General features: G+C 40.2%; 1 protein-coding gene across 1 annotated transcript in view; it reads right to left on the reverse strand.

Annotated features, from left to right (window-relative positions):
- The window catches only part of LOC119652330 (cGMP-dependent 3',5'-cyclic phosphodiesterase-like), a 291,653-nt gene that overhangs the window by 32,501 nt on the left and 233,556 nt on the right, over positions 1-25,596 (reverse strand). The window contains exons 6-8 of the mRNA XM_038056342.1: positions 2,747-2,877; positions 2,545-2,687; positions 2,417-2,483 (exon numbers count right to left, since the gene is read on the reverse strand). Of these exons, the coding sequence (XP_037912270.1) occupies positions 2,417-2,483; positions 2,545-2,687; positions 2,747-2,877 (341 nt within the window). The remainder of the gene's footprint in view (positions 1-2,416; positions 2,484-2,544; positions 2,688-2,746; positions 2,878-25,596) is intronic.

Genomic DNA, 25,596 nt, shown 5'->3' on the forward strand with positions numbered 1-25,596 from the left:
CCATAGCCCAAAATCTATCCAAAGAAATTCTTTGAAATTTTCACCACTTATTCTGAATATACTTCTACTGTCCGCAAACTAGGATAATTGCGATTCATTCAGTAGTTTTTTCATTCATTAAAGAAGCCTTCAAAAAAACACCAAAATTCACAAAAAAAATTTAACACGGCACCAAAAATCTAGTTTTTAATATTTTTTAATAATCCTAGTTTGCGGACTGTAGTTAAGTCAGCACGTTCAAATGCTGTTTACTTTTTTTCTTTAAGATGATCGCAGCGCCCTTTAGCGTGGTAGCAGAAAAATTTCTTTTTATGGAGGGTGGATAAATTGCTCTGTATTTTAATAATGAACTATGCTATCGGGCTGGAAAAATTACTACGCATGTTCAAGTAGTAAATATATGGTGACAAATTTCGTATTTGCATCTTTATCCAGTTCTTCACAAAAAAACTTGTGCTCAAGGTATGGGACAGCGAATCAATACCCGATGATTGGCAATGAGGCATTATCTGTCTCATACATAAGAAGGGAGATATCACACAGTGGAGCAATTATAGAGATATCACGTTGCTGAGTACCATCTATAAGATATTCTCCACTATCTTGCTAGACCGGATAGCCCCATACGCCCAGAACATCATTGGCCCTTACCAAAGAAACTTTACTCCAGGCAAATTAGCAACAGATTCTCTATGAGAAAACTCGGTATCCCGACGAAATTGATAAGACTGACCCTGACTAATGTGCGAGGCCAGATAAAAGCAACAGGATCACTCTCAAGACCATTCGACATCAACAACGGTCTAAGACAGACGGTCTAGGGGATGTCCTATCATGCGTCCTCTTTACCCTGACTCTCGAGAAAGTGATCCGTGATGCTGAGGTAAATGCAAGAGGTACGATCCTCTTTAAGTCCACCCAACTACTGGCCTATGCTGTCGATATCGACATAATGGGAAGAACGACCGAGACGTGCAAATTGCCTTCATCCAGATCGAGCAGGTGGTACGAGATCTTGGGCTGCACATCAATGAAGGCAAGACAAAATATATGGTGGCAACGTCAGCACCGAAAACGAACCAACCAACAACACCAAACCACACTGGTCAAACAGGAATAATAAAGATAGGAGAATACAACTTTGAGACCGTTAATAATTTCTCCTATCCTAGGGTCAAAAATCACAACCGATAACAGCTACGATGATGAAATCCGCGCACGGTTGTTGTCAGCCAACAGAGCCTATTTCAGCTTACGAAAACTGTTCCGCTCGGAACGTCTCACCATAGGGTCAAAGCTCTTACTGTACAAGACAATGATCTTGCCAGTCCTCTTGTATTCCTCGGAGACTTGGGTTCTTAGCAAGAAGAATTGCGAACTCTTGGCCGCGTTCGAGAGAAGAATCCTCTGAAGAATTTTTGGTTTCTTACACGAAGATGGACGATTCCGTAGCCTACATAACGACGAAATCTATGAGCGATACCACGACCGTCAGGTTGTGGTTAAAATCCGGCTCAATAGGTTACGGTGGGCGGGTCACTTAATCCGTATGGATGAGGATGATCCAGCCCGGAAAGTCTATAAGGGCAATATCTATTTTTGAAAAGCTCATTTGCTGTATTAACTTTTAAGCCAGGAGTGGTGTGTATCCCACCGATTATACAAGATAGATCACTTGATAAAATGGTAGAAATAGAATAGGAAAGATACGGTCAAAATAAGCAAGCTATCTCCACAAGCTCCAGATGACATAAAAATGGATGTGAAGATTCAAAAGATATATAGGAATAGTACCGTCTTACATATCCCGAAAATATTTAACATCAAATTGAAGCATCTTATAGATAAGAAATCGGCTAGAAATCCTGAAAGAGTGAAACAACGAAAGAAAAACAGATTTAAGGACTGTTCTCGGAAATGGAGAAACTACTTTATAGCTCCACCTGCCATATGTTCCTTCACATTTCGCTTAATTTGATTGTGGGGTTGAATCACAGCTCTATCTTGGTTAATCATCATCATCAACGGCGCAACAACCGGTATCCGGGTTAGGCCTGCCTTAATAAGGAACTCTAGATATCCCGGTTTTGCGCCGAGGTCCAGCAATTCGATATGCCTAAAAGCTGTCTGACGTCCTGACCTACGCCATCGCTCCATCTCAGGCATGGTCTGCTCGTCTTCTTTTTCTACCATAGATAGTATCCTTATAGACTTTCCGTGCTGGATCATCCTCATCTATACGGATTAAGTGACCCGCCCACCGTAACCTATTCAGCCGGCTTTTTCCACAACCTTGGCTAATGCCAGAAAAAAATGATGGGATCAAGTAACATTCATTTAAAATTAGAAGTACTGAATTAAAAAAAACAAGATTTCATATAATTTAGTTGTTTGAGCACACTGTCAAAAAACTTACCTTATTACATAATTGAGCAACTCCAATAGTGCCGATTTCATCACAGATAGGAAAGCAGAGTATATTTCTGTAAGTAATCAATAAATATGCTATTTATCTTTTCACTCAAATGAAAGAAAGTTTCTTACCTTGTTTTAAATCCAGTTAATTCATCCACACCTTTATAAAACATGGGATGTTGATAGGCATTTCGAATATTCAATAATTTTCCTGTCATCGCTACATGACCAGCGATACCTTTACCTTCTTCAATACGCACCTCGTGAGTAGCCTGCAAATAATATAAATTATCCTTTCACACGGACCATCTATAAATAATGTAACTTTTACCTCATCGCCGTCAAACACTTTCGATACCAATTCGCCAGTATCTTTATCGACTAGAAACAATGAGCAACGTTCAGCTCCTGCCAGATCCTTAGCCTCTGCCATAACACCTCGAAGCAATTGACCCAAATCACCTGTAAAAATAAAACACTCCATTGGTTCCGTGATTCAAATTGACATCTTTACTGAGGCCACCAAATTCACAGATTCATCGTCTTCTTTTAGAGTTTCACCGTCTTGACTTTTTAAAGGATTTGGATGCATCTTTTCGCTATTCAACGTGAGCACAGATAAAATAAAGAACGAAAAATTCACGAAGAAAGCCATTCTATGAAGTCATTGATGTCATTAAGATTAATGGTTTCATCTGAAATCGATTTTAGGATGAATCCTTGTACTTGGGATTTAGAGGATGCCAAAGGAAGAACTTTTCTTTTACGCACGATTTCACCGAATTGAGGTAAGGATATATTTAGGTCGAGAGTAACATTTTTATCGTATTTTTGAGAGAGGTTGGCAAATGTAACATGAAAAATGTATTTCTGTTTAGGAAGTTGAATTCTTTTATAGTAAGCGAACGTGAATTTACAAATTTAAGTTGGAAAGAGGATTGTGGCTAGGATACCACTTGTGTCATGTACGTTATATACCACACATATTGTATAAGATGACTAGACATGGGGTTGAAGCAAGAAAATTATGCGAAAACGAAACCTAACATCTCCCTCGAGGCTAGCTCATATACCCACGAAGTGAATATGGAAACCATTCAAGGCAACCATAAAACCTATCCACAATGCGGCCAAGAACTAAATCGTTTCCATTTCCATCTCAAATGGGGTATACCCCGAAGTCGAAATTTCGGCCACAAGCAACAGAAACAAATTCCTCTTCTCTGTATTCCACATCAATTTCAGTTTGCTTAGCATAATCCTTCTTGACATTTTCGAATTATCGAGAAACTTTTTCAAGGACTCTATATCTAAAATTGATAGAAAAAATAAAAATACTAAGACTTTGAAAGCTTCAAGACAGAAGAGATATTTCATTCGATTCCACAGAAGATCTCCATTGGCTTATTTCGCAGTTCTCAGTTAAAGCAATAATAACTTTAATTCTACTGAAATGGAAGGAAATGGGACGCCCGCAGCAAAGCGCCAGGATCATACAGCACACAACAATGTTCAATATTGTGGAAACAACCATGAATTTCAAATATTCTAGGCTGCTAGCTTTGTCCAGCGCGCACTTGGATTTAATTCAAGATGAAATTGTCATGACCTTGGTCTACATGGATCATGTTATGGAATTATTTCAATTTATCTTTTTCTTTGGGGACTTACAGCCTTGAAAGCATTTTTGTCAAAGAATGATTTAAAGTATTTGTTCAACTTTTCGGAATGTACTCTGTGGAATGACTTCATTAGCTGAAATGAAGTTCGTACAGACTTTGAAAAGAATTTATGTAATTATCTGCTCTTGAAAACCAATCTAATTTTCTCTAAAAGAACTCGTTCTTCGATTAAGGAATTTCTAGACGTAGTGCAATAACCGAGTATAAGCGATGGAGTTGCACATAGTACATATCTTGACGTGGAAAAGTTTGACATTTTCTTAACTACGATAAAGAAGACGCCTCAAGTTCGCTTGAAATGTGCAGATTGTACGTTTCCAGTAAAGCTTTGTTAGCGGAACGTTAATAACGCTTCGACTAAAGGATGAACTTTCTGTCTTTCATCTTCGAATGTGGGTGGGTGGGAAAATAACTAAAATTGGAAATTTGCAATTGCGGAAAAAAATATGTCAATTTTAACCACTTTTTTACTGCAAAGAAATAACATTAAAAATATGCTATCGTCCCAAAAGTTGGGCGTTCGTAGAGGGCTATGTCAAGACTAACGCTGAATATTTATAAATACGCTACTTAGATAACGCTACAAGATTATGTAAGGATGTAAAGCGACTACCTCCTGAGCGCTTCATCCAGACGCTCGGCTCTGCGTTTTTGTAACGTATTTTGGAATAGTTAACAATTTACGAAATAAAAAATAAATCGATTTTGAAAACCTAATGTGGTTTCCCCCCTTAAACGCAAATTTGGTTTCGGTTTGGTGTTACCGATGTCCATTAGGTACATCCAATTGATCCATCTAAAGTGGGGAACATCACAGTACTATAGTGACAAAACTAACGAGAATTATGGAAACTTTAAAGGGTGTTGCAACGTAAACTACCTCTTTATTGATGACGCATTGTTTCAGCAAAGAACTTGTGATAAGATCTTTTTTTAAAAAAAAAAAGAAGTGCGAACCGTAGTTCCAGCACTTGAGCCTTATAGTGGACCCATTGTACTATCCCCTTTAGACAATCATAAATGAATATCCATGACTATAACTGACCCCAACCATTTTGGCCATTGCATTGCCTGCGATAAGATCAGTTGGGTTTCGATTTACCAACAATGATCACTGAGTTAAATTTATTACTCTCTTTTTCTATGACGTTACGTTTAGAAACCGGCCATAAATCAGGTGAGCAGCGAGGTGGTGATCTGGCTTCTATCTTGCCTTTGAGTAGGCGTCTATAAATTTTTGTGCAATCTATTTACTCTACATGTGTGTGTGTGTGTATCTGTGTTTGAGGTGGGGGAGAGGCAAAGCCTCTGAGCACTGTGGTCCATTGTCCGTCTGACGGAATATCCCGGATTCGTTTATGTATCGCAGGCTTTCCGTTAGTGGATGTGATGCTATCCGCTGCAGTTGGAGCACATCAGCATCAAAAATCTTATGTCTGATGCGTCCATAGGCGGTGAATTATGGCCAGTCAGAATGCCCACAATACTTCTGCAAGTCTTCCTGCTTTTCAACAGGATAAACTTTGTAGTATGTTTGTTTAGTTCCGACAGGAAAAGTTTGGTGTGTCTAGCAGCATTAAGGCTCAGCCACCTGTCATTATGGGAAGCTTGTTCCCAGTTTTTGACAGCAGCATCAGCCAATGCTACTGACACCCCAATTACTGGTTCCGGTCCGGGCATGGGGGAAATTGTACCTTCTTTTGCTAAGGCACCCGAGATTTAATTTCACTCTGTATTACCGGATACCCAGACTAATTCCCCCATATTGAATCTGGGAGCAGAGTTCAATCGGTTTCTACTCAATGCAGCTTGTGCCTGCCCTTCAACCGCTGGTCAATTATCCAGGCTGCCGCCTTTATCGCATACACTTCAGCCTGAAAACCATTGTGTATTGTCCAAAGGGAAAAGCCCACTAGACTTCTGCTCCAGAACTGTCAATCAAACCAGCGGCGCGTTTTGTATCTCTACACACCGTTCCGAGATCTTGATTAACAACTAGCACTGCCGCGTCATCCGCATAAGCTTGAACGTGTATTGGCAAATTTTACAGTTGCATAGTGAATTAATCAGCATACTCCACAGAAGTGGCGATAGCACACTGCTTTGAGGGCAGCCTTTCGTCGCTTCCGCTGTTAGGTAGTGATCAACGCCCACTATAGCACATAACAATTCTCTTTTTTCCAATTCTGAGACCTATTCTCCCGGGTGCTGTACTTCCAAGAGGGTGTCTATAGACTCAACTCTGAAGTTCGTGAAAGTACCATCCGGTTTTCTAAGAGGGTCTAATTTGGCCGACTCATCCTTATTAAGGACTCTGCACAGCCTGGAAGTCTCTCTTACACCTTCTAGTTCCTCGTAGTATGCTCTAAAAGAGTTCCGATTCGAAAATTTTACGAGCCTCTTATATTCACGCTGTGAGTTCCGGAAGTTTAACCAGTTTTCATCTTTATTGCTTTTGCAAGCACGATTTAGAAGTCGTCTGGTTGATTTCCTGAGTCTTTACAGTTTTCGGTTGGAACAGTTTTACCACGTTGGCTTCGGAAAATAGGACAATCCTCGTGGAAGCACTATAAAAGTGTGTGATTCAGAGTTTCGGGATCTTCTATCCCGAATGGAGTCCTTACTAGCCTAGGGAGCTCGACTTTGTCGCCAAGAAGTTGATTGAACTTTATCCAATCTGTTTTTCTAGGATTCCGTCTTTGTATTACAGGCTGTTCGAGAGACTTCATCTAGTACTCATCAGTTTCTAATCAACTCTAACAACTTTGAAGTGCGGATTGTTAGTTCAATTACTTCACTTCTTCTTGGCCACACGAACGTAGGAGCGCACCCTACGTTCGCAGTGTCAGATCAGCAGAAGTGATAACATCAAATAGCTTCTTTCCTCTAGGAATGCATTTGCTAGTGCCTCAACAAATATGCTGAGCGGTCGCATCCCAACCCAAAGTTCAAGGCCACTTGATTCTGCATACACTAGTTCTTGCATCAGAGGAGGACACAAAGAATCATAGGGTAAGTAAGTAGAGGCAACTATGACGTTTCTCCTCTTACCATTAACCTTCTATTCTAAGATGACCGAAACAAAGTCCTGCAAATAAAATTATGTCAGTATGGCTGCCTCTCCTCGAGGATCTTTCATCGAAAAAGATCCTAGTCCCCTTGATGATCCAATACCATAGATTCTGTTAAAACGAACCCAGGGCTCTTGAACCAGAAACTCTACATACTCAATCCTCTAGAGTTTTCCTTATATGAGAAGTGGTTTCTGGTTTGTTTATAACTCCAACTTTACTCTTCGAAATGGTTCACTGATAATGTCTCACTGCCATAAGACAGTTCTGATCTGATCAAGGTTTTATATATTTGCAACTTGTTTTCGTGTGTATATTTCTTTTTAAATATTGGTGGGATGATATTGAATGTGGTTATTGGTGTCGAACTTTTTGCCTGACTTAAGTGTATGAATAAAAAAGCAGATTGTTTTTTAATTAAAACTAACCTTAGCAGTTGCGCTTTTCCTCAATGCTTACAATATAAATGGGAAAAGTTCTGGCCTCTGTCCTCTGAGGCATTTGTCTAGCTCGGTGACCGGCTGATCGAAGGCTGCCCAATTCACCATTCCATCAGTAGTTTGCTATTCAACCGAGGAATGTGCATGCCTAGGGGTATGGACGTGTCACATGTTTGGCGATGCATTATGGCAGATGGAGAGACCATTCTGCAGGGGCGCCTGCTTTATTAGGTTGAGTACCACACCTCTATGAAGGTCTGCACATCCAAAGCTAGATGAGCCTAACATCTTTCCCGGTGTCATGCATTATGGTTGTCTGCCCAGTGGCTCCCTCCGTAGTTCTAATAAGATTGCCTGGTAATCGCAGTAGGTGGAGTCCTCGCTGACGCCCCAGGACACACCACGTATTAGTGCAGGGCTGACAATTGTCAGGTCTACGTGAGGCAGACCTTCCATCCCGAAAGGTTTTTACATTACCATCGTAGGCCAAGACTGAGCAGAAACCTTAAATAGACTAAGCCCCCTTGCATTTGGTTTTTTTGCTACCCCACACAAATGTCCAAGCGTTCAAATCACCGGGATTTAGATCTATCCACAGAAAAGCTAAACCCTTAAAACTACGCATCGGAAATACCGTAGTAAACTTAGTAGTAGTAGTACACTTTGCACTAAATCTAAGATGACTCTATACAAAGTCCTCATAAGACCGATTCTTCGCTACGGAGCCCCTACATGGATCTCTTGCTCGACCAAAGCTATGAAGAAGTGCGAATCCTTCGAGCGTAGAATATTGAGACACTGCGCCAGTTTGTCGTACAATTGGAAAACCAAGAAATGCGGCCGCAATGCTGAAGTGTACAGACGAGCAAAAGTTAAACCTCTTCGAGAGTTCACTGTCAACCTGTTGTGTGTGTGTATGGTGGGGGAGAAGCCACAGCTACTGAGCACTCAGGCCGTGTTGGCCCATTGTACTCGCCACCCCCGTTTAACGGAGTATTCCGGATTCGTTAACGTATCGCAGGATTTCCGTTAGTGGATGTGATGCTACCCGTCGCAATTGGAGAACATCGGTACCAAAGATCTGATGCCTGATGCGTCCATGGGTGGGGCATTCACATAGGAAATGCTCCGTGGATTCCGCTTCCTCATTACAAGAGGGATACGTATTATCTTGAGTAATTCCTATTCTGAACATATGCCCAGCTAGTGAATTATAGCCTGTCAGAATGCCTACAATACACCTGCAAGTCCTCCTGCTTATCGACAGGATAAACTTTGCGGTACGTATGTTCGGTTCTGGCAGGAAAAGTTTTGTATGCCGAGCAGCATTTAGGCTCTGCCATCTGTCATTATGGGAAGTTTATTCCCAGTTTTTGAAAACAGACTTAGCCAATGCTACTGATACTCCAATTGCTGGCTCCGGTCCCGACACAGGGAAGATTGACTCCTCTTTCGCTAAAGCATGCGAGATTTCTTTTCCTTCTACGCCACAGTGACCAGGTACCCAGAGTAGTTCCACCGTATTGAACCTAGAGATAGAGTTCAAATGGTTTCTGCATTCCTGAAGGACTTTCGAGGTGATCACAGGACTATTCAATGCCGCCCCTGCAGATTGCGATGCGCCTGCCCTTCAACCGTTCGTGAATCACCCAGTTTGCTGCCCTTAGGATCGCATAAACTTCGGTTTGAAAAACCGTTGCATATTGTCCTAAAGGAAAAGCCCACTTCTCGTTTTTATTCGAAGGGTAGAGTCCGGCTCCGGAACCCTCTTCTGTTTTTAAGCCATCGATGTAGAAGACTTCTGTATATCCCGCCACGCATTCTTCTGGGTCTTCCCAGTCCTCTCTACGCTTCAGGGTAACTTCGTATCTCGTAAGCTGCTCTCATTGCAGAGCTTTGAATAAATATATTCAGGGGCTGCGAATTGAGTAGTGCATTCAGAACTGCGTCGGATGTCGTGCTCATGGCGCCAGTGATACCCAGACACACAGTTCTTTGCAGTGCGGCTAGTTTACGGTGAAAACCTTTTTGTCTCACCTTAACCCACCACACGAACATCGGCCTAATGATGGCAACGTATATCCACATTACCACTTGAGGCCTGAGTCCCCATGTCGAGGCAAAGGTCCGTCTACACAGCCCATGAGCTATGAGAGCTCGGTTCATCTTTACCTCTGGAAGTCTTTACCTCAAGGAAGTTTTTTATCTAGAGTGACTCCCAGATATTTCACTTCTTCGGAGAGTTGAAGAGTAGTACCCCTCATCTCAGGGAGGTAAAGTCCATCCAGTTTTCTCCTTTTTGTGAATAAAACCATTGTAGTTTTATTTGGATTAACTGACAGACTATGCCTGAGGTACCAGCTGTCTATCAAATCAACGGCACATTGTATATTCCTAACCACCGTTCCAAGATCCCGATCAACAGGAAGTACAGCCACGTCATCAGCATAAACTTGAGCGTGTATTGGCAAATTTTGCAGTTCGCATAGTAGTGAGTTGATCAGCATATTCCACAGAAGTGGCTCTTCTTTGCTTCTGCAGTCAGGTAGCGATCGACACCCACCTCAGCGCACAGCAATCTCTGCGTTAGCGTAGCATAGATCCACTTAATTAAAGCATCATCAACACCATGCCCTCTGGCGGCATCACAAACTTTTTGAAAAGGCGCACAGTCAAAAGCCCCCTTAATGTCCACGAATACCCCATCGCGTACTTACCGTTCAAAGTTGCATCCTGAATCTTTTTGACCAAAGAATGAAGAGCAGACTCACAGGACACGTTGAGAAGCATGTTGGTTTTCACTTGGGTGGGTGTGACCTAAGTGCGTTTCCACGAATGTGACGCTCCATCAGTCTCTCCAAACCTTTCAGCAAGTTTGAAGTCAAGCTGATCTGTCTGAAGTTCTTTGGATTAGAATAGTCATCTTTCCCAGGTTTCGGTATGAAGACTACCTTAACCTGTTGCCAAGAGGAAGGTACGTAGCCCAGAGCAAGACATCCTCGAAAAATATTTCTTAGAGGTCGCTCTAAATGTTCCATACCCTCTTTTAGCATTGCCGGATAGATGCCATCCATGCCAGGTGCTTTGAAATGTTCAAAGGACAGTATGGCAGCTCTCACCTTTTCATGGGTAACAACCGCTTTCGCAGTGTTCCAGTTCCATGCAACACTTGCGTGTTAAAGGGGTTGCAAGAACTGTCAATTCTCCCCTTACCACTTCTTTCATCCGTTCTTTCGGGTGGTGTACTTCCAGGAGGGTCTGTACTCAATCCAGTTTGGAGCTCGTGAAAGTATCGTCGGGTTTTCTAAGAGAATCCAACTTGGCCGACTCATCCCTTTTGAGAACTCTGCACAGCCTTGAAGTCTCTCTTTCGCATTCCAGTTCCTCACAGTACGCTCTAAAGGAGTCTCGTTTCCAACACCTAACGAGCCTCTTATATTCACGCTGTGAGTTCCGGAAGTTTAACCAGTTTTCATCTTTATTGCTTTTGCAAGCACGGTTTAGAAGTCGCTTGGTTGATTTCCTGAGGTATTGCAGTTCTACCGCTTTGGTCTCGGGAAATAGGACAAGCCTCTTCATAGCACTCTAAAAGTGTGCAGTTCAGACCAATCTGTTAGAAAGATTCTTCGAAAGAACGGAGAATCACCCCAATCCAATCATGAGGCAACTTTATCTGGACGATAACTCCACCCCATTGGCCACATTCTTAAGGCCTTGCCAAATTGGGAGCTCTGCATTAAAACCCGCCATTGTCTCTCCCTTCGACACTCCTTGCCTGGTAGGGGTGCACAGAGGTTAAGCGCAAAATTGTGAGCGCTGCAAAAACATTAGATATAAGAATTAAATTTAAGTATTATTTATTAGATTAGATTAAGTTAGAATAAGTAAGCAGATAAGCCTTCTCACGTTATAGGTGCAGCCGCAGTTTTTTTCAAATATATGTCCATTTTTTTAATCATGAATTGTCAAGATGAATGTGTAACGTAAATACACCGTAAAAAATAATGTCAGAGAAGGTCGGGCAGGCCAAACATTGTAATAGCCACTCGTTTTTTTTTAAATATTTAATTACAATACATAAGCCACATTTAGGCTAGAAATAAGAAACAAGCGTATGTATTAAATGTAAGTCACTGGTTTTTTCAATAAATGATTTTAAAACGAAAAAAAACGAAACAACTGTTCGTAAAGTGATGCCCGTGGAAAACGCTGTGAACATTGAGCACCTTTGTCAAAGACTTGCCCCCTATAAAGAGTTGGACATTGCTTTCTGAAACTATCTGAAGGTACGTAGGACATTACACCCTAAGTGATGAGAAAGTATTCACATTTACAGGGTGCGGCAGCATAACTTCCTTTTTGCAAAACTCAATAAAAACTATTGTATGCATCGGAAAATATTTATTTATTTTTTATAATGTAGGTACATGTCTAAAGTTTTTATTTACATTGTTTTGAAGATCAAATCTGTTAGGTGACGTCCCCCATTCTCCATACATTGCGTAAACCGATTTCTGGCGTTTGTCATGACTCTTGTTAGCATAGCAGGTGTTATGTTGGCAATTTCTTCTTGGATGTTGGTCTTCAAATCTTGTAGGGTTCTTGGACGGTTCACATAAACACGGGATTTCAAAAAACCCCATAGAAAAAAATCACAAGGGGACAGATCGGGAGAGCGTGCCGGCCATTCCAAATCGCCTCTAATTGAGATAAGGCGCTCTGGAAAGTGTTCCCTCAAAACAGCCATCGATGCTCTTGAAGTGCTGTTGCCCCGTCTTGTTGGAACCAAGTGTCCTCCAAATCCAAATTTTCTAGCCGTGGGAAAAAAAAATTCTGTAGCATGTTTACATACCGGTCTGAATTCACTGTCACTGTAACCTCATTTTCCTCAAAAAACCAGGGACCAATAATTCCAGCTGAGGAAATTGCACACCACACTGTGACTTTGGGTGAATGCAAAGGCTATTAATGCAATTCTCGAGGGTTGGTGTCAGCCCAGTAGCGCATGTTTTGTTTGTTAACCGACCCACACAAATGAAAATGGGCTCCATCGCTAAAAAAAACAATAGCACCTTCGGGAACGACATCAAGAAGAAGCTCACACGCGTTCATCCGAGAATTGAAGTCACGTTCTGAAAGTTCCTGCACTATCGCCATCTTATAGGGATGAAAATGAAGATCATCACGAAGAATTCTTCTCATAGAACGATCGGATAGTCCAAGGGCAAATGCGTGTTTACGCGCAGAACGCCGCTTGAAAAGTAAACCTCAACGGCAAAGGCACGCTCCTCACTATTCCAACGCATGATGGCGACTGAACCGTGTCGGGACCAAACTTTACAGTATCCCCTCTTGAACGAGACCACTAGCGCTCCGCTATGACATCAACTAACTGAGTGGCGCGCATTTTAAAAAAGGAAGTTATGCTGCCGCACCGTGTATATATTTGGATAATCTGAATCAACGAATAAGATGGTGGTTAAGTAAAAGCCAAAATACGCTTCTTATGTTCTCCTGAACATTTTCTTGTGAGTAAGCGAAAATACAAATCTAAATTCATTTTTATCTTCAAACAATGTAACTGTCATGCATTTGTTGAGTTTGATTCATCATATTTCCTGCATTGTGTATACACATACTATGTTTCTAAATAATAAAGATTTCATACTTTGACTGCGATATATTTTTGCTCACAAAAGCTTTATAAATCAAATATTATTCACTTTGGCTGCAAAAAAAAGATGACTATTCCTTTAATAATTTTAAAACTCATTCATAAAATACGAAATCAGAAAAAAATCATAAATGTGAAATTTTCTTGAACGATAGCCAATTTTTCACGGAATCCAATTAAAACAGGATCAAATATATAGATATTGCATAATACCTATATGGATAACAATACCAATGGAGCTTTATGCAGGATAAGCCAATATGATTGGGAGTAAAAGTTTTGGGTAGACTCATGAAACTTTCATTTGTAGCCATCATGGCGACACCCGTATTGCAATTCGAAATCATACCCATGCGTACATATCTATAATTCCATAATTGTCCCGGAAAATCCTGCGGTAAAGAATGAATAAAACCCATTCACAATGTAAATATGTTGTGTTTTCAGCGCTAGACGTCGATAATATCTGAATTAAATCAACAAACAACAATTTACTACGTTTTGAAATTTTGTGGAAATAAATTTTGCTGACATAAATATTTAGCGCGGAGTAGACTGTTTCTTACACGATTTATGTGAATGATAACATATTAAATTTAAAAAAAAAAATGTAAATAATTGGGACATCAGTGGAATTCCACACTTATTTTTTTGAACCCAATCCAATACAACAGATTGTTGCGTATCTATTTGTTTTGAGTTTTCTTTGTCTTTCCTTCTAGTTCTAGTTTTTCTTACTTTAAAGCGATTAACATTGTTTATCTAGCGTAAGTCTTTAATTTTCAGAATAGAAAAATAAATCGTATAAATTAAGAATTTTATCTACACGTACGCATCTACCGATATATGAGTAGATACGCATTCGCACCAGATGAATCTTCCAAAACCATGGACGGATATTAATTGCTGAAGTACTGCACGTTCCACCTCAATATCAAACTTTTGCTACAATGTATATATAATAAAATTGAAATATGACCTCCTTCCAGGTTTTTTCTTACTTTCGAACATACTCAAGGAAGATGGGCATGTTCTTAACAAAGTAAATCAATTTCAAAATGAGAAATCCGACCATAAAATAAGGAAGCCTAATTTCCTTTGTGTTTCGACGGGAAATGAGATTTTTAGTTCGCCTGAAATTCATATGATGTCTTCAGTCAGAAGGAGAGCCTTTCCCCGTCTGTACTTTCATCTCTTGTTATTTATTCGTAGGAAGTTCTCTTCAACATCTCTCAATCCTCGAAGTTGATATGCCAACGTAAAATTTATTAATCTACGCAATTATATATTTATTGTATTTTGGCTATGGAATTTTAATTTTCCAGTGAGAGATTTTACTCTAAATTGTAAGGAAAATTCAATCAGGATGATTTATGTTACGATGACTGGTTTGATACAAATATTTTGAAGAAAATATTTTTTCTCTCACTACTATTTTTCTGTCGTTTTTGTTTGCTGATCCATGCAGAAGCCACAAACTCTTAAGTTTTAGATATTACGGAAGCTTGCCTAAAAAGGGTTCACCTACACTTAAGGGGTTATACCTAGTTGTAATTTTGAAAAAAATTGTTTTTTTTTGCATTTTTAAAAATTTTAAATCAATCCAACAAATATTTTTGAAGATACAAGCATTTTTGTTAGACCGTCTCCAAGCGTTTGAAAGTAGACCGAGAATAGACCGAAGTAGCAGCTGTTTTCCTAGCCTGTTATACGTTTGAGGAGCCTCGCTATTCTGTTTGTAACTATAGAAAAAAAATCAAAAGGTTTATTCTATCTGATAGCTAAATTTAGTTTAATATTTCAAACCAAATAAGTAAATTTCGTCAGTTCCATTAGTTCTCCCACGTTGTTAAGTTGTGCGAGCATTCAGTTGCTTATACTCTCAGTTTGGTGTTTTGTCTTAAAAAACGCCTCACAAGTGTAATAGAACAGCAAGAGCATTTACAAAGATGCAGATATCAAGACCAAAACAAGTCGGGAAACCGGAAGCTTGACGCTTCAGGTATAAAAGGTTTTGTGTTTCCCTTTGTGAGGAGCATAACGTAGTTCTCCATTGGCTTATAGCATTGACCCGAGATATTGAAATCGCTCAGTTTTGGGCAGGTTACTGCTATTGCTAGAACTCAGCGATTTAAATATCTCGAGTCAATGCTATCAGTTAATGCAGAACTGCGTAATGAAATTGTTTCACGCATTAATGCAACCTGGATGAAGTGGCATTCCCCAACTGGTGTCCTTTGTGATCGACGTATCAGCGCACGTCCCAAAACTAAAATTTACTGCAATCTCGTCCGTCTGCCGCTCTCTATAGTTCTGAGTGTTGGCCGACTATAGACGACAATGAACGGCGTCTTGTGGTAATGGGGACGAAGATGTTGCATTGCACTGGTGGCGTGACACGTTTTGATTACGTCTGAAATGAGAATATCCGCGATCGATATGGGTTTGCATCGATCGTGGAAAAACTGCAAGAGAGGCGTTTTCGATGGTGTGGTCACGTAATTCACGCTAACGAGAATTCAACAACCAGTATTGATCAGAACATCGAAAGCAATGGTGAGCAACCAAAAAGCCGGCCAAAACAATGATGGCTTGATACGCTGGATAGGGATTTAAAGGTCTCGCGATTACATCCTGATCAGGCATTTGATAAAATAAAATGACGAAACCGTTCACGACGAGCCGAACCCGCTTGTGAACTGAAGGCTGAAGAAAAAGAAAAAGATGTGAGGAGCGAAGAGTGCACGACAGCTCCGTGTAATATAGCTAAAAATTCCATTCCCCTCTATTTTCTAGAAAGCGATTTAAATAAATCATTTGATGGAAAGCCCTGTGTTGATAATGGTCAACCTCATACGCTTCACTCGAATGTCAATTATTCTCGTTAATTATAACGTCAGCATCTCATTTGTATGGCTTAGGATGCTGTTAATTAGCACGAAATTGATAAGTTTGAACTTCTATAATTTTGACATTAATAGTTGGATTTTCATGGAACCTGGCATGTGTATGCACGAGACTGTCCTCTATGCCGGTGCAAAATTTGGTACAACTAGGATTTTAGTCAATTTCTAAAAGTTGATAATATACTATTAGTAAATTTATTTGAGCAGATACCGGAATGGGACATCTCTCGAAGATTAGATTTCACATAAGTGTTTTACACAATACCTTAAAAAGGGCTGCAGATAAATAGATTCTTCATAAATGCGACTTTAATATTCCACGTGAATGTCAATTATTCCGGGTAATTATGACGTCAGCATCTGATTTGCATGGCTGTGGAAGCAGTAAACTCGCGCGAAATTGCTAAGTTTAAACTGCTATAACTTTAGCGTTAATTGCCTGATTTCCATGAAATATATACGAAATATTGTCCCCTATGTTGGTACAGGGTGTCCTAGGGTGAATTTAAGGGGGGTTTCTCAGTAAATTTCTAAAAAGTAGTAATATACTATTAGTAAGTTTATTTGAACAGATATCGGAATGGGACATATTTTGAGGCCTAGATTTCATCTAGGCGCACCACCCTGATTTTTTTCGGATTTTTAGGTTGGGTAGTTTCCGAAAATGAGTCCTGTCTCACTTCATGTGCGTACATTTTGACTACTAACTCACGCACTTTGCAATTTATGCCAAAATTAATGTCAGTTTCGGAAAGTGCAAATCGGGGCCTATCATTTGATATCCTACACAACTATATCCGGTGAAAAAAATTTTTGAATCCCCCCTTTGCATGTATGGGGAGCCCCCCTTTAAACTCCACCTAAATTTATGCCACTCGCTGTATGCGTGGGATTTCATAGCTCCCATCTGTCCACCAAATTTCGTTCGGATCGGTTTAGCCGTTTTGGAGAAAAGTGCGTGTGACAGACAAACAGACAGACAGACATACAGACGGACAGACAGACAGATATTGAACCGATTTTAATAAGGTTTTGTTTTACAAACAAAACCTTAAAAAACGGAGAAATGTGTTTAATCCGAAAACAGCAGAATCCGATGCAAGTAATTTCAGTGCATCAGCAAAAAAAGTTCAAATCCCAGGAAGAAATTTTAGTGCCACGTGATACCCCTCGATTGAATATCGCATTTTAAATTATTTAAATTATGAATATGTACAATGTAAATCGTGTAATCGAGCAGTGAAATATAAAATTATGGCCCTGGAATAGATGACTCGATGTAAATAATAAAAAATATTTAAGTGTCAACGTCTTTTGAAACTTTAAACGCGTTTTTCTCAAAACGGTGTTGTCAAAGCCAGTGAGCACGATTTCTCCTAAACGCTCGCTTTCAAATTTATGTACAATATTCTTAGATATATTCCCCAGGTATTAATCGAAGGAATAAACTTTTTAACAATTATTTTGATTTTTTTACCACTTTGGAATTGTAAATTTCTTTGAAAATTGCAACTTTTTTTGGAACGCCGCCATTTCTGCAGAAATCAAAATTTTGGATGTTGCTTCGATTAATACCTTATTAATCAACTACATAATTTTTTTTAAAATTTCTCACTTGAGATAATCCAAATCGGAGCAATCTTGCTCACCGCCGAGCACCTTTTTTTGGAGGACCTTCAGAAGATCGTCTGCAGGGGCCGTACAATTTTATATTTTTAAAAACGGACTACGGAAGTTAAAAATATAAAAAATACACGAACTGTACATAATAATCATTTATTCATTAAATAAAAGGTCTCCTTATAAAAAATTTATAAAAAAAACGCATCCATTTCATCCATCCATCCCATCCAATCCATCCAATAAATGTTCGTATTGAGTCCTTAGCCTTGGAAAAATGCTAGAGCGTTCCCCTCAGCCAACGCGGTAGGACGCATGGACGGCTTCAGAACGTAAGTAACTTAGTTCGAGTAAATCAAATACGTTTCTACGCACTAAATATTTGCACCATCGCTGGAAATACCAAGGAACTCGCAGGAGCCCTTCGGAAAAGACATTGATATCTGTGCTCTGCAAGAAACGCGATGGTCTGACGCCAAAAGCTGCGACATTGAACGCGAACGCGGTAAAAATGGTTATAAACTTCTCTAATTTCGTAGCACACACAGTCAATACGGTGTTGATTATCGCCTGACGAAGCTCACCATTATCAGCTGATCACAATATTCACTTTTTCACCGTATATGCACCACAGACAGACCGACCTGATGACGAGGAAAGTAGCTTCTGAAAACTATAGTAGTGTAGTCTATTTTGCGTGCCTTTATACTTGTCAATACATGGTTCATCAAACATTTTCTTATCTTCCTACATTTTATAGTGGGAACAGTAAAACGCAATTGCAAATCGACTATGTTCCCACAAGACGCCGACATTTTATCACGGACTACAAGGCGGTTTCCTATGAGACGATCGCATCTCAACATCGGCCACCGATAAAACAGCGTGAGGAACACATTAGCCCGTTGTGCATTAAATGTAGTGATTCCGTGAGAAGAAAGAAGAAATCATCTCACTTACTCACTACACTTGGCAAATTTACAACAATGTCAATCGGGGAGCAAAGAAAGCGATCGCTGTTAAAAAGATCTTTACGACAAACTGGACACCTGGATGGAGAGAGAGATTTGTATCGACTTGCCAAAAGCCGACACCAACGCACACAGGATACTGAGCACTTCCGTTGCGTTAATGACAAAAACGGTACTCTGTTTACCGATCCACGAGCTGCGACGGATAGATGGCAAGAATATTCTGAGTGAAGAATATTTCAACTGAAGAATTTGTTCATCCTTTACTTCCACACACATTGCCAACATTTGAAGCAATTCCACCTGTTAGCGCCACTGGTGCTCAGAGGTGGCGATGAAGAAGACAGGGCGGCAACCCTGTCGGCCGAACCAAAACCAAGTGGCCGAGGAGAACCCCCATAGTGGTGGGACCGGGAGACGCTGTATGTGACTGTGATGCAGTAGAAGAATGCTCAAAGGCCTAATTAGGGCAATCAGATCCGAGTCTGCACGGGGACTCATCTGAAGTGGCAGTGGCTCATGTAACCTTACCATGGGAACCGGGATAGCCCCTGGATTCACATACTTCGGGAGAATTTCTGTTGCATGTGCGTTCAGCTCGGTTGTTGCCGTTGGCCCCTTATTCGGAGTTTCATGGAGGTTGTGGGGGTAACGGTTAGCGCCACTGAATTTGAGGAAGAAATAAAACGAACGAAATTGGAAGAAGCAACAGGACCTGATGACATCGCATCTGAGCTTTGGAAAGCGAAGAGCGTAGCAAGCCACCATGAAGAATTTTGAACGCATTCTTAACAATCGTATTCGCGAAATCATTCAAATAACCATGGATCAAACGGAATTTGTCAGGAACTCCGAAATTACTTCGGGTCTCCGTCCATGTTCATCAAGGAAGCGCCCTCTCCCCACTCCTCTTTGTTCATGTTATCGACACTGTCACACGGAATAACCTATGTCCAGCGCCCTACACGTTGCTTTATGCAGATGATGTTTTCCTAGTGTCTAATAGCAAAAATAATTGCGAGCAACATGTCCAAAAATGCAATGATCGCCTCATGGAATGATATCAGATTAACTTTGAATAAAACAGAATTTCTGACGACGGACCATTATGACACGGGCATTACCACTGCCAGTGACGGGGACCTGCCCAAAACTGAGCGATTTAAATATCTCGGGTCAATGTTGTCACCCAATGGAAAACTGCGTTGTGACACTGCTTCACGCGTTAGCGCAATCTGGATGAAGTGGCGTTTCTTAGCTAGTGTTCTTTATGATTGACGTTTCAATAAACGTCTGAAATCCAAAATTTACCGTAGTGTCATTCGTCCTGTCGCCCTGTATGGTTCTGAGTTTTGGCTGACTACAAAATGCAATAAACGGCATCTCGCGTTAATTGACATGAAGATGTTGATTACATCCGAAATGAGGGTATCCGCGATCGTTATGGAGTTGTACCTATCGTGGGAAAATTACGAGAGAAGTGTATTCGCGCTAAGAAAAATTCACTCGTCAAGATTGGTCTCAACATCAAAGTCGATGGCAAGCGACTAAAAGACCGGACGAAACAACGGTGTTTTGATACGCTGGATGGTGATTTGAAAGCCCCGTAACTGCATCCAGAACAGGCCCTTGATAGAAACAAATGGCGGAGCCGATCACGACGTGCCGTGATCACCTTAAAGTTAGACAAGTCGCAACACCGGAAGCTGAACCTTTCGGGAATAAAGCTTTTATGTTCGTCTTCTGTGAGAAATTTCCTATGGACATTTTCCATTCGTAAATATGCAATTCAAAATTCAAAATATTCCTCGATATTTCCTAATTCCAACTGTGCCATTCATATAATAATAATCGTTGAGCACTTCATTCAATACCGTAACGGCACACTACAGAATAGCCTGTAGGAGGCAATGTGGTCAGCATTGCGCACGCCCAAGATTATTATTCTGATTTGATTCAGGTACTCATTCACAGCTGAGTCGACTGGTATCCGACGGCAAATCACGATACAAATTCCACTGGCACCAGTGAGATTTGAACCGCGACCTTCCGTATGATAACCTTGTGCTATAACCATTCAGCTATCCGGACACATTCCCTATGTTTCATCCAAACTACTAACCGAGCCTTTTCATTTGATATTCCTCATGATCATAATGTGTAAAAAAAATGTACACGCATGTTTCACATGATTATAGGAAGAACTTAAGCGAGGGTTTGATTTAAATTTCCAAAATATAATATAAACTTTCTATTATTAAGTTTATTTGCACAAATAACGAGATGGCCAGCATTTCGGGGCCTAGATATTGTATGTTGGACTCACTATGAATTTTTTCAGATTTTTCGGTTGAATAACTTCTGGAGATAGAGTTTTGAAATATAAGTGACCACTTTGTAGCTCGCAACTCCCCTATTTTGCAATTGATGTCAAAATTAAGGCCTGATCCGGAAAGTACTAATCGAGACCTTTCAATGGATATCCTACACCCCCTTCCTAATGGTTAAGCTTAATCTAGAACAATGTCATTCATTGATTACATGCGGGTTCACACTTTGACCTTACCATTAAATTTTACGTCAATAAGTATCATTGTTTTTTAGAAAATGCTTGCAGCAGACAAGCGGACAGACGAACAGACACAGACAGACGGTATCATTAACGTTGGAGGACAGAGAGGATATTGACCCTGGTCTCAATGATTATTTGACCATCGGAGCAAATAATTCAAGAGGTGATAAGGAGGAGATGACGAACCTGGATACGTTTAGGTAAATTTGATATTGATAAAGGCAAACGCTGTATCGGGCACATACCAACGACGAGAGCATTGAAGCAGAGGCAGCAATAGTTCTCAGGGTGGAAAACTGCCTGAAGGAGATAGGTAGTACCTAGAACATGCTCTAGGAATTCGATGAACCTTAAAGACTCTTGTGAGAAAGCGATAAATGAATTGGGTTCAACAGCCCAATGTACACTGAATGCAGGACTGTGACAAACTTCTACCGTGAGCACATTCTGGAAAGCCCAAGCCAATAAGATAAGCCTAAAGTGGAAAGCGGTAGAGGGCATAAAGAGGAGAATATTGATGCAGAGCTTCTAAAACCAAAACTATCTGATAAGGACGAACTACTATTGCTATATTACTAGACAGTCGGTGCAAAATTTAGCAGGTGTCGGAAAATTGAATAAAATTGAAAATTGAATTGAATAACGATACTTTTCGCCGAATATTCTACGGGTGGCCCATATCAAAAATGAAATCCAAACAATAGCGGTATAAGTTGTAGAATTAATCACAACACAAAGAATGTAGAAAACAGATAGAAAACAGAAAAAAGCTAAGCAATGACAAAAATTTCAAAACTTGACGAGTATGGGAGGACGCCCTACGTACATGATGCTAAATCATTCGAGAGAAATCCATACACCTTGGCAAGGAAAAGGACGGAAGCATAATCGATAACCCTAGCGACATTTAGAAGGGATGGTAGAATATTTCAGTCGACAACACCTTCAATTGATGAGGTCAAAATAACATTATGTATGCAAACAAAAATACATAAAAATAAGTCAGGTATGAAAGGTTTTGTTTGTTTCTTATGTCAGTATATTTAGCATTTCGAATTAACTTTAATGTGATATTGATATTTAGGATTTTGGATTGCAGTAAATTTACACGGAAAAGATAACTTTGAGCTACTGGAACTTTATAAGTAATAGTACAATTTTAATCAGCTTCATGTTTTTTGGGACTTTTCGGTTGGGTAGTTTCTGAATTTGGGTCCGTTAAACAAATCATCACTTTCCACCCCCGCATTATCCGCTTTGCCAACAAATGTCGAAAAGTAATAATTGAAGCCTTTAATTTAATTATTTAATGAACAGAAAATTTACACCGCCTTTTGCATGTATGTATACCCTTAAATCCACGTACAAAGATGTAACTTACTGCATGTGTAGGAGCTCACAGTTCCCACCTTGTTACTAAGTTCTGTGTCAATCGCTATAGCCATTTCTGAGAAAAATACGTGTGACAGACAGACAGACAATGAACCGATTTTAAATTTACAAACAAAACCATCCGAATCCACAGACACAGAGAAGGTGTACGATAGTATTCATCTGAATTTTCTACACAAAATTGTACTTGTCAAAAGGTTAATACTAAAGTCAATATTCAAAGATAATTAACCTAGAGCAAGTGGTAAGGAGTCACAGACTTTGAATCTATCGCGAGTTTGAGCATTCAAATGGCGGCCGAGGCATGGATTCTGAAGGCCTCACCATGTTTATGTTCTGATAAATTCAATTAACAACTCATTTACAACTTACCAACTAACAGAATAAATGATAGCGTTAATAATGCACTTGACGTTCGTTTCACTATCTTAGCACTGCATTAAAAATCTATAAAACTGCATTAAGGATATGGATGATTAATCAACACAGGATCTATAATATAAAAGGAACACGATTTACAGTTCTCGCTTCATCGTTTCTACACTGCGACTATTTTACTTTGTCGACATTTCCCGAAAACATCAGAAATAGGAATCTTGTGTTATAAAAGGGATAATACCATAAAGTGAGTACGTGGAGGTTTATACGAGTACAAAAGAAATAAAGATACCATTGAAACAACACTTTTAAAAAGAAGCAAAGCACCCCATTTACTCTTACACCCTGACAGTTTCAATATTTTTCTCCGGGGAACAATGTGAGAAAAAAGAAAGGGGATTTTTCTAGCAAACATCCCATAAATTCTCTTCTCAATGCGATTATCCTTACTCGTGCCCTTTTCCATTCGTATTCGGAGCTACTTGCTTGTTATATGAGTATTTGTGGAACAGATACAAATTTTGAATAAATAGGTAAATATAGCTGAAAACTGGTTAATATGTTTATTGATCATAGATTACTGTAGGATATAATAATCCTTTTAGGAAGCAGCCCAACTTCCTTTAATACCATGGTATTTTGTAATATTACAAGCTGAAACATAGTTTTAGGTTGGAATGAACATTTCTTCCTAGCATCCTTAATCAACTTTGGAATTTTCATCAAGAATCCTGTGGCAAATGACTAACCGATCTTAGCAAACGTTTCAACTGCAAAAACTCTAGAACAAGTCACGAATCCAGAAGCTGGACGCTTCAGGTAAGAAAGGTTTTGTGTATTTTTTATATAAAAATATTTGAGTGGACATTAGTCACATTTGAAGCCAGCTCGTAATGTATATGCTTTATAATGTCAGACAGATCATTTTAATTTTACTGATATTCAAAAACTTAGATTGCAGCAAATTTGCACAGAACAGACAGATTTCTCCTATTATAACTTTGTTAGTAATATTGCGATTTCCACCAAACTTGGTAGGATCATGCTTTTCATTACCTATTTCATAACCTAAATCACTCCCACATTTCACCATTCTAATTATGACTAAGGAGAATATCCGCGAGGCCATAGGAAAACAATTTGGACTATTCGGTTCGTAAGAATCCGCAATCAAAGGACTCAGGAAGGCATATCGAGGCACACAAACTGCAATTATCAGCTTACCGGCTGAAGCAGCATTCAAACTGGTTGATAAAGTAAGTATAGACCCAGAGAGCTTGTATCCCTAAAACGCTGTTTTAGACGCATTGAATTTGTCCATGTAGCGGCGAAATGCAACGATGACTGTGATAGGTCACAGAGGTACATAAAATGTGGAGGGGAAGATCATATATCCGGAGAGTGCAGGGCTGACCCAGAATATATGCTTCACAAGGGGAAAAGTGGCATCGATTGTCGGCACGTCACATGCAGCGGCAAGTGCCCACTATTAAGAAGAGGCTGAGGTCGAATTAGGAAAGTAGGTTGACACAAATTAACCTAAACAATTGCGAGGCTGTGGATAAAATCCGGCTCAATAGGTTACGGTGGGCGGGTCACTTAATCCGTATGGATGAAGATGATCCCACCCGGAAAGTCTATAAGGACAATATCTATGGTAGGAAAAGAAGACGAGGCAGACCCTGCCTAAGATGGAGCGATGGCGTGGGCCAGGACGCCAGACAGCTTTTAGGGATATCGAATTGGTGGACCTCGGCGCAAAACCGGGATGTCTGGAGTTCCTTATTAAGGCAGGCCTAGACCGGATACCGGTTGTTGCGCCGTTGATGATGATGATGAATTGCGAGGCAGCGCAGTACTTACTCTCACAGGAAGGGAGTAGGGCCTGGCTATAATCATGGCCGCGGGCGTTATCGTAACAATAAGAGTGGTGCCTGCCTAAAGAGCAACGGGCAAGGCTTCAATATGGAAACACAGAGATCAAGCCATCCAAGAAATGATGGAGTTTACGGAAGTTGGATTTGTCAGGGCAAAAATAGCTAGTATCTACATATACAATTACTATGCTCCACCAGGCGCGACGATGACAAAGTACGAGGAAATACTAGTTTAGGATCCGATAAATTTAAACCCCAAAATTCTGGCGGAGGAATTCACCGCGTGGGCTGTGGATTGAGGCAGTGAAACTACGGGCACCGGGGCCGTATTTTGCTCAAAGCTTTTGAGGAGCTAGACTTGGTTTTTGCAAACATCGGAAGAGACACTCTCAGGCGCAATAGTCGATTTAACAGATGTGAGCGGAAGGTCTGGCTTGTCGGTGAGCACTATGCTCGTAGCGATTACAAAGCAACCTTCCTCCAGATCGAAAATGGGACATGCTTGGAAATCAGGGCTGGTCCGTGAAAACGTCTGTACAGAATGCCTCAGAACATAATGCTTCAGAAAAAGCAACACAAATAATAAGATGCATAATGA

This window comes from Hermetia illucens, chromosome 3 (genome assembly GCF_905115235.1).
Source record: "Hermetia illucens chromosome 3, iHerIll2.2.curated.20191125, whole genome shotgun sequence".
NCBI classification, from domain to species: domain Eukaryota; kingdom Metazoa; phylum Arthropoda; class Insecta; order Diptera; family Stratiomyidae; genus Hermetia; species Hermetia illucens.